The 9,975-nt window shown below is 44.4% G+C and overlaps 1 protein-coding gene across 1 annotated transcript; it reads left to right on the top strand.

Annotated features, from left to right (window-relative positions):
- Positions 1-1,369: 1,369 nt before the first annotated feature.
- On the top strand, positions 1,370-4,275 carry LOC109703992 (2-hydroxyacyl-CoA lyase-like). Its single transcript, XM_020224738.1, has 2 exons — positions 1,370-2,880; positions 3,690-4,275. Exons 1-2 carry the CDS (start codon positions 1,450-1,452, stop codon positions 4,002-4,004), a joined length of 1,746 nt encoding a protein of 581 aa, XP_020080327.1. The 5' UTR covers positions 1,370-1,449; the 3' UTR covers positions 4,005-4,275.
- Positions 4,276-9,975: the final 5,700 nt, after the last annotated feature.

The raw sequence follows: 9,975 nt of genomic DNA, 5'->3' as shown, positions 1-9,975 counted from the left end.
GTTTCTCTTCTTGTTGCACTATTTCTCTTCTTATCTACACAGAAATGGTGCAACTAGAGGAGAAACAGTGCAACGAGAGGAGAAACAGTATAAATATCCCTTAAAAGGGTGCAGTTTAAGATAAAAAACAGTGTAACAAGAGGATAAATGGTGCAACAAGAGGAGAAACAGTGCAACAAGAGGAGAAGCAGTATAAATATCTCTTAAATGGGTGCAGTTTAAGATAAAAAATAGTGTAACAGGAGGAGAAATGGTGCAACAAGAGGAGAAACAGTGCAACTTTTGTTTAAAGAGTGTAACTTTTATCTTAATGGATGCAGTTTACATTTGAAAGAGTGTAATAAGAAGAGAAACAATGTAAATATCTCTCAAAGAGTGTAAATATCTCTCAAAGAGTGTAATTTTTATTTAAAGAGTGTAATTTTTATCTTAAAGCTGCAGTTTACATCTTAAATAGTGCAACTTATAAATTTTTTTGCAGTTAACGATACGATTTTATGTTCATCCTTCTTTTTATATAATGTTTTATCTTTATTTTTTTTCTATTTTTTCTATAATTTTTTTTTGTCACCCTCTCTACAAACAGCCACGGTGCCGGCGACGACACCGCTAAGGATCCCCGCTCCGAGCCTGTAGCGCCGCAGTGACCTCCACGGTGTCGACGTCGGCGCCGGCGAAGATGCATTGTCGTCGGAGGCGACAGAGAATGAGGGAGAGGGAGAGATGAGAAGGGCAGGGACGGACGAGAGAGGCGTCGTCGTCGAAGACGGTGGAGAAGAGTCAGAGAAGAAAAGAAAAGAAAAAAGCAAAAAAAAAAAAGTCGCGGCGCGGCCTTGGCGGGGTTGGAGGCGAGGAAGATGAGGGGTGCGTCGACGAGGGCAAGGGCGAGGGCGAGGGTGAGAGAATGAGGGTGAGAGGCGAGACGGACCGTTTCCGCCTCCGCTCTGCCGGCGAGAAAAAAAAAAAACGAGAGAAATGAATAGAAGAGAGAAAGAGGAAAGAAAAAAAGTAAAAATGGTATTTTGGTCAGTTTGCTGAAAAAGCGGACCGAATCTGCAAAAACGAAAAAGATGGCCCGATTTTGTAAAAGTCCAAAATAAGTGGATTTTTTATGCAAATTGGCCAAGTTATTTTTGTGAAAGTGATTTTTTCAGCTATTTTGGAGCAACAAACATGAAGTTGTCTCCATCTCGGGCAGGCGTCATCCCGCCGCCGCCGCCGGAAGCTTGAAGACGTAGCCGCCTACCCGTGTTTTTATTGCATCTGTAGAATTTTTTGGCGTCCAGCAGGGGAGATAACAACCTCACTTCCGTGTTTCACGTTATTAGAAAGCTTTCAAGCAAATAATAATAATAATAATAATAATAATAATAATAATAATAGCACTCTCTGCCTCTGACCGGTCTCTAGTCTCTACTACAGGACAAAGCTTGCACTAGCCCTTAGTCCATGGCGGTCGAATCCGAGCCCAAAACCCTCGAAACCCTAACCCTAGATGAGTCCGATCCCCCGGTCGACGGCAGCGCCCTCGTGGCCCGCGCCCTCGCCGCGGCGGGCGTCCGCCACATGTTCGGCGTGGTGGGCATCCCCGTCACGGCCGTGGCCACCCGCGCCGTGGCCGCCGGCGTCCGTTTCCTCGCCTTCCACAACGAGCAGTCCGCCGGCTACGCCGCCTCTGCCTACGGGTACCTCACCGGCGCGCCCGGCGTCCTCCTCACCGTCTCCGGCCCCGGCTGCGTCCATGGCCTGGCCGGCCTCTCCAACGCCGCCGCCAACGCCTGGCCCACCGTCCTCATCTCCGGCTCCTGCGACCAGGCCGACTTCGGCAAGGGCGACTTCCAGGAGCTCGACCAGATCGCCGCCGTCAAGCCCTTCGTCAAGCTCGCCGTCAAGGCCGCCCGCGTTGCCGACATCCCTCCCCTCGTCCGTGAGGTCCTGGCCGTCGCCGCAGCTGGCAGGCCCGGCGGCTGCTATCTCGACCTCCCGTCCGACGTCCTCCACGAGACGATCCCTGAATCGGAGGCCGCGATGCTCTTGGCCGGGCCCGCGAACCCTAGGGTCGGGCAAATTAGGGACCCGGAAACCCTGGAAATCGAAAATGCGGTGTCCCTGCTGCGGCGCGCCCAGAGGCCCTTGATCGTGTTCGGGAAAGGGGCGGCCTACGCGCGGGCGGAAGATGCCCTGAAGAAGTTGATCGACACGACCGGAATCCCATTCCTGCCGACGCCAATGGGGAAGGGGTTGCTGCCCGACACCCACGAGCTCGCAGCCTCTGCCGCAAGGTCGCTGGCCATCGGTCGTTGCGACGTTGCGTTGGTCGTCGGTGCGCGCCTCAACTGGCTGCTCCACTTTGGCGAGCCGCCACGCTGGTCCAAAGATGTTAAGTTTATTCTGGTGGATATATCCAAGGAAGAAATTGAGCTCCGGAAGCCCCACATTGGGTTGGTGGGAGATGCGAAGAGGATTCTCAATTTGATCAACGAAGAGATTAAGGACGATCCCTTCTGTTTGGGCAGATCGCATCCTTGGGTGGAGGCCATCTCAAAGAAGGTAAAGGAGAATGCAGCCAAGAAAGAGGCTCAGCTGGGCAAGGACGTGGTGCCATTCAATTTCTTCACGCCGATGAGGATTATAAGGGATGCGATTCTTGCAGAGGGGAGCCCGGCGCCAATCCTTGTGTCGGAAGGGGCGAACACGATGGATGTGGGGAGGGCGGTGCTGGTGCAGAATGAACCTCGGACGAGGTTGGATGCAGGGACATGGGGGACGATGGGGGTTGGTTTAGGTTACTGCATTGCTGCTGCTGTGGCATCGCCTGGCCGGCTGGTGGTGGCTGTGGAAGGGGATTCTGGCTTTGGATTCAGCGCGATGGAGGTCGAGGTACGATCAGCGATTTCTTATCAGGCATCTCAGTTTGATCACTATTTCTATGCAATTAAAAGTACTGGGTAGCGTTACTTGTTCCGGATAGATTCGCGAATGAAGTGCAAAATAGAGAGAAAACGATGCTAGGATGATCATGCTCCTAGTGAGTGCTTCTCCACTTCTCCAGGGAAGGAAAGAGAGCCTCTTTGGAAAGCATTGAGTTCGAATGGATAAAATAAACTTCCATGTCAAAAAAGAAACAGGAAAAAATTCTCTGTTTTTATATAGACACATGTTGTTGAATTGGTGTTTTATTGGTTGGATGCTTTAGACTGAATTTAACAGTTTCAACCAATAAATACTAAGATATTAAAATAGGATGAAACTAAAACATGGTAATGAAATTAAATTCGGAGAGAGAGGATTTGCATGGGAATATCCAGCTAGAATATGGATGCATTTTCCGTGAAGCTAGCCACTTTGATGACAGGACATAACTGTTTTCCTTGCTTATTTTCTTTTGATCATGTTCGGTATTGTTGAGTGCAGCTGCTCTCCGATGCAAATTATTGCGTGCATTGCATTAATTAACACTCTACCATGGCATTTGTTCTTGCAGTAGTAGCATAGTTTTCTGTGCTTCTGTCCGGTACTTAACTCTATAGTATGCGCTAATTTGTATAGCTGTTTGATTCTCATTTCAAGCAAGTAATAATAACTAACTAGTCTGGCTGCAACATATGTTATTTGTAGCATTAGTGAGGTACCAGTATTCGACGTTCTCTTCTACCCCACTGAAAGAGCCTTTTTTCGTTACTCTGCAGACATTGGTGAGGTACCAATTGCCAGTAGTGGTCATCGTCTTTAATAATGGTGGTGTATACGGCGGTGATAGAAGAAGTTCAGATGAAATTACAGGACCGTACAAAGATGATCCTGCTCCGACTTCCTTTGTTCCCAATGCAGCTTACCATGCTCTCATTGAAGCCTTTGGGGGCAAAGGCTATGTGGCTGCAACCCCTCAAGAGCTTAAATCTGCTCTTTCTGAATCCTTCAGTGCCAGGAAACCTGCTGTAATTAATGTTATCATAGATCCATATGCTGGTGCGGAGAGCGGGAGACTGCAACACAAAAACTAAAGGTACTATTTCAGCATCCTCGGCTTTGTGCTTCATTTGTGCTATGGTATGACCTCTTGTCCAATGTTGTTTGTTGTTCCTTCTTTTCTCAAACTTCTTTCTACTGATAGCATAATAGAGTCATCTACTTGAGTGTAATTTAAATGAGTGCAAATACTATCAATCATCCAGGCCAACAAAAATAAACTACATCTGGGAATTTCATTCCCTTTCCTGCCTATGAAATAAGAATGCTGAATGCTCGAGGTGAAGTGTTTTAATCCTTCTTTAATGTGCTCTGTTTATTCACTTTATGCTGTAAATTCATGATTTATATCACATATCTGATCAACTTGTGAGATACGTCAAGCAGTTGGTTGATTCTTGTGAAGTATGATGTTGATCTTAATTTTCTTAAATATTTAACTTTGAAACATGCTTTTAGAAAATTGATTTCCCGTGTAGTAAAAATAGGGTTGGGCTCGATAATAAGATTGAAATTTTTTCCAAACGTTCTTTGATAATTTTCTGAATTTTTTTTTATTTTTTTTGATGATAAAACTTACGAAAATTAAGAGAAGTTGCAGAAAATTATGAATAAAAAAATGTGTGAAAGATAATACGAAAGAAAAAGTTTGGGGAAAGATAATCGTGACCCACTCTTGAAACGGACTCATTCTATTGCTGGATTCTTTCTAGATGCTTTCACAAAGGAATTCTATTGCTGGATTCCTTCTAGATACTTTCACAAAGGAAAACTAAAGGATTGCTTGTACACGAGGGATCCGAATCATTCCTTATTAAATTAAATATAATCAATCATCATCACCATCATACAAGAGAAGTTTGAGATCTTGTTTAGGGAGTTTCTAATCTAATAGTATCATTCCTTATTAAATTAAATATAATCAATCATCATCACCATCATACAAGAGAAGTTTGCGATCTTGTTTAGAGAGTTTCTAATCTAATACTAATAGGAAAACAAACATGGAACAAATAATTTTAGTACTGGACCCCATTAGGGGTGATGCTTTCGCGAAGGAAAAATAAAAAATCACTCAACACTAAAGCTCCAAATCCTCTCTTATTAATGTAAATATTAATCAATCATAATCATCATCATCATAATACAAGAGTGAGGCTTGAGGCCTTACATAGAGTTTCTAATCTAATACTACTAGGAAAAACAAATATGGAAAAAATAATCAATAATCCTAGTACACATATCAAATTCTAATCAAATCTTAGCCAAATCCTAATCCAGTCCTAATATCTCTTTAAAAAGGAAAGAAATAAATCTAATAAAATCCTAATGAATCCTGATTTCTAAGAAAAAGGGTAATCGAACTAAAATTATTCAAATATAGAACTGTTCCTACATTGTAATAAAAACTTTTGATAAAGCAAAAAGAAATTAATTCGTTTTGGACCCAAATTCGATCCATAAAGACCACTGAATTGAACCAATGAACCATTGTGTCCGATCAATTGGGTCACTTGGTCCTGCATCAAGTAATTTTCTACAACTTCAAACATTTGGTAAATCACGTATGACAAATTTTTATGCTGAATTCTCATCATATAGAGTGAGGTAGCTTACATAATGTCTTATAAAATCAGGTGCCTGGTATCTCAAGAAGCAACGGAAATTTAACTTCGGACAAAAGGTCACACTTAGGTTTGACCGGCACGGTGGTCACAAAAAGTTCTAGTGGTTGATAAATGAACCCTCAACATATTTGTTCAGGAAAACTGATCATGATAAGGCTATACGCCATTTATTCAAGTTGGTTTTTCACCAATTTTCTGCAACATTCAAATTTGTCGGATAGGAGATGCCTAAAATCTTTATTCACTAGTTAGAAAGCAATAAGAAATAATAGATAAGAGGAGGGTAAGGAAGAGCTATCAGACATATTTTTAGAAGAAAAAGATGATAGCTAAAGTCTTCACGACTTCAAATATATGAAAAACTCAAAGATTATCCAATTCACGTTAAAATATGCTTCTTCGGCATGCGACTTAGTGGGATACTTCAGAGGATTTTATATTAGTTCTTTTCCAACTGCAATTACTCTTCAACCTTCCTAAACTTAGAGGCTTGGTACAACAAATTTGGACACTATCACCACATGCGAAATGTATTTAGTATATTCTCATGCTGGCCTTCCAGAAGGGCTCTTGTTAGTGACCAAAATGGTTTAGTTGGATCATGTATCATGCAACAATAGACCTGACATTTGATCTGTCCTGCTTAGAATATACTCTCGAATTTTTGCAAAATAATCTGAGTTATCGTCTTCTATTATTTGACTAAGATAAAATAAATGAAATGAAATTGTCACGTCCCGGATTCCTCGTTTCCCCGGACACGCTAACAGACCCGCCGTATATATAGGAATTTTTTCTGTATACGAAGCGAAGCTGTACAAGAACCTGCAAACATACAACACTACAACCAGTAATAAAGAGCTGCTAGAAAGGAAAAAAAAAATATATAAAAACAGTGGTTCAATACATACATAGCATCCGGGTACAAAAACACTCGCTCCAGCGAGGTACAACCTCAGTATGTAAAGAACCAAAAACTACAACTACCTGCAGCTGGTACTCCTCTAGCTCAGTGACTCGTCTGGAAAGGCTCTAACTCGCAACGCCTTTGCCACGATTAGTCTCGGTGGTAGCAGCAGCCGGAACCAAAGGCTCTGCAAAAGAGGGATAACAAATGGGCGTGAGAACTACTGCAAAAACAAGTAGTCCTCAGTGGGTACCGCCCTCAACTCATCGGCTCACCCACCAAGTCTACAGATGATACGCTCACTGATAGTAAATAATTGGAAATAATCTACAGCTATGCGCCACTCTACTATCATGATCCAATACTAACTGTCTGTAGAAATAATGTAATCTCTGACCTAATCTCACTAGGGACTGTGAACACACCCGTCCCAGGGACTGTGAATACACCCGTCCCGCCTATCGAAGCTATACAGCTACCTCCACACTAAGCTGTCCGTGGAGAGCAAGTCCAATCAGGACAAAACGACACCAACGCAAACGCATAAAGCCCGACTCCGGAGTGGCACTCGTGGGCGCTGCCCAACCGAGTATGCAAGCATATCTATGTCGAGCTCAATCAGGCTCTCACACAGGCTCTCACAGGCTATAGTCAAGTAAACAAGGTCTAAGAATTCAATTCACGTGCCCTCGGCACAATCTAATGTAAAAACAGTAATCTGGGTCCACCTTCAACCCCGACGGCACCCGACAGTCGGGAACAACCTAAACACTGCTGTAAAAATAAGCTCGGCATCTCAGCACGAGCGTAAATGCATTCTACACTATTCTGGGTATTCACCGCCCACAAACTGCGGCGATACAACAAACTACGGCTCCTAGAGCTAAATATGGTAGGTTTAACATATGACAGTGTAGAATCAGCAGTTTTTTCCTAAGTAAAATCCAAGTCCAATATGTATTATTTAACTAACTCACTACAGTATGCTCCAAATTCAGATTTCGTTTAACATGCTAATCGATGAATTCGAGCTAAAAATATGATATACAAAGGCTGAAAATATACATGTTGACTATTCATACACTTAGGAGGAGAATCCGATGATTAACTCACCTCTAGCGCTCAATCCACGGCAGCGAGAGGTTGCCGAAAAACCCTGCTAAGCTCGGCCACAAACAGTACACTCCTCTCGAAAGATCTGAACATAAAACACCACCAATTCCATCAATACTTCAAAATTCAGCACTTAAGCTAGAATTCACCTCAATCTCAATGCCAACTTCACCTTCCAAGCTTCAATTCTGGTGAAGTAAGGTTCCAAAACCAGTGAACAAATGATGGGGTAACAATCTCAGGTCGCAATTCCAGCTCCCTCCAAGAATTGTATCAAGAAAACCCACAAAACTCAAAATTTAGCTTCAATACTGCAGCAGTCAACAAGAACGGCAATTTGACCATACTAACCTCAGTCAAATCCTGTCAAAATGGGCTCCACGAATTCCTCTTGAAGTCCAGAATCCACCAAACCAAGTTTCACAGCAATCCGACCTTCCTACGTTGCACACGAGCCAAAACGCCGAAGGTCGCTGCTGGAATTCTGCTGAAACTGCAGTCTTCAAGGTGGAAATGGTGGAAATTGGAAAATTTGGAGAATTTAGAGGGGTTGGAATGCAAAATGTGGCTCTCTGTGAAGAAGGAAGGAAGAGCTCACTGGGGTCGAACACTACCTATTTATAAAGAGTTAGAATGGTCCAATAAGCCCCAGGAACTCACAACTCAAACCTGCTGCACCTGCAGAAACGAGCACTTTCGGGCGCACGAAACAACATTCTGGGCGTCCGAAACCTTCATGCCATATAAAGCTCCCACTTCGGCTCCTCCGCCCGCGGTGTGCTGCGCCTTAAACCTGGTCCGGCAGATCTCACCTACCACCAACACGTGTCAGCGCAAACGATATTCACGAGCTAAATTTTTGGACCCACTTCTAGGCGCCCTAAACTAGGATCCAAATTGGCTTCCTGTTCTGCTTAGTTCTGCACTCAAGTTCTGGGCGACCCAAACCCTGTTCTGGGCGCCCGAATCTGGCAAAACTCTAGTTTTGCTTATTTGAATGCGCCGTGTCTATTTTCGCATCCATTTTGTGTAGAAACGACTCCGATTCAGTCCGACACTCTCCAGATATGTCGACCAGTTACTAATACTGTAGCCAATTCTATCCAAACCTCCGGAACACTACATCCTCCACCACTACAAAAAGTTTTGTCCTCGAAACTGAAAGTCATACCTCAAATCAGAGCATCAAACAAGTAGGGGTAAGACTCTCGCATCACCGTCTTAGGCTCCCAAGTCGTCTCTCGCTCTTCGTGATTACTCCACTGCAGTTTTACATAAGGAATGACCCGGTTGCGCAATTCTTTCGAATTACGAGCCAGAATCCGCATCGGTCGCTCCTCATATCTCAAGTCCTCGTCAAGCTCTAGCGGAGTGAAGTCTATCACGTGAGACGGATCGAACACATCTCTCCTCAATGCTGAGACGTGAAAAACATCATGAATACCGGCCAGTCGTGTGGATAGAGCAATCCTATAGGCAACTGATCCAACTCGCTCCAATACCTCAAAAGGGCCAGCAAAGCGTGGACTCAACTTTCCACGCACTCCAAATTTGCGTATGTCTCTGGACGGCGAGACTTTCAGAAATATATGATCTCCAACATGGAACTCTAAGTCTCGTCTTCTGTTATCGGCGTAGCTCCTCTGGCGGCTCTGGGCTGTCAAAAAGTGTCGTCATACTGCTCTAACCTTTTCCTCAGCCTCTAGCAAAATTTCAGTGTAATATACCGAAACTTCGGTAAGTGAATATCGAACTTTAGTCAAAATGACCAAAGTGCGACATTGGGACACTTCGAAAAGGTCGGAGGCGTCAAAAAGACATAAAGTGCATTATAGGGGATCTTCGAGAGCAAAGGAGATGAAAATCTGCAAACTGTAGGTTTTGTGCTCTCGGGGGGATTGGTCCCTGGAGGAGAGACCGGTCCCCCGTACTCGCAGCCAGCGAGAAGAAGGAAAAAATCGGCTAAGTCCTGAGAGTATTGCTCTCGGGGACCGGTCCCTGCGGGGAGAGACCGGTCCCCGTGAGACCGGTCCCTTAGCGTGAGACCGGACCCCGGCTGCGTAAACTGCAAAGAGTGCTCTCGGGGACTGGTGCCTATTGGAGAGACCGGTCCCCGTGCCCGAAAAGTGCCCAGTCTGGGCAGTGTGAAAGGGTGAGAGTTGAGGGGTGTTTTGGCAAATGTTACATGAGTGGGTTATTTGAGAGAGGTGAGAGCTCTCTCCTCTCATTCTCACACACTCTCTCATCACTCTCTCTCTCTCTAGGATATCTCTCTCTCTCTCAAGGAGGTGGAGCAAGAGGTGGAGTTAGAGGAGAAGAAGGTAAGGAGTTGAGCAAGCTTTTTCTTCTTCCTCATCG

This window comes from Ananas comosus, unplaced genomic scaffold (genome assembly GCF_001540865.1).
Source record: "Ananas comosus cultivar F153 unplaced genomic scaffold, ASM154086v1, whole genome shotgun sequence".
In the NCBI taxonomy this organism is placed as follows: Eukaryota; Viridiplantae; Streptophyta; class Magnoliopsida; order Poales; family Bromeliaceae; genus Ananas; species Ananas comosus.
The sequence above is the reverse complement of the archived record's forward strand: the minus strand, read 5'-3'. Positions and strand labels throughout refer to the sequence as shown.

What these genes read in the sequence shown, in the direction of transcription:
- LOC109703992 (XM_020224738.1), top strand. Translation starts at nt 1,450, where the DNA reads ATGGCGGTCGAATCCGAGCCCAAAACCCTCGAAACCCTAACCCTAGAT. An exon ending in TCAGCGCGATGGAGGTCGAG is followed by an intron (nt 2,881 to 3,689) that starts GTACGATCAGCG and finishes GTTACTCTGCAG; the next exon opens with ACATTGGTGAGGTACCAATT.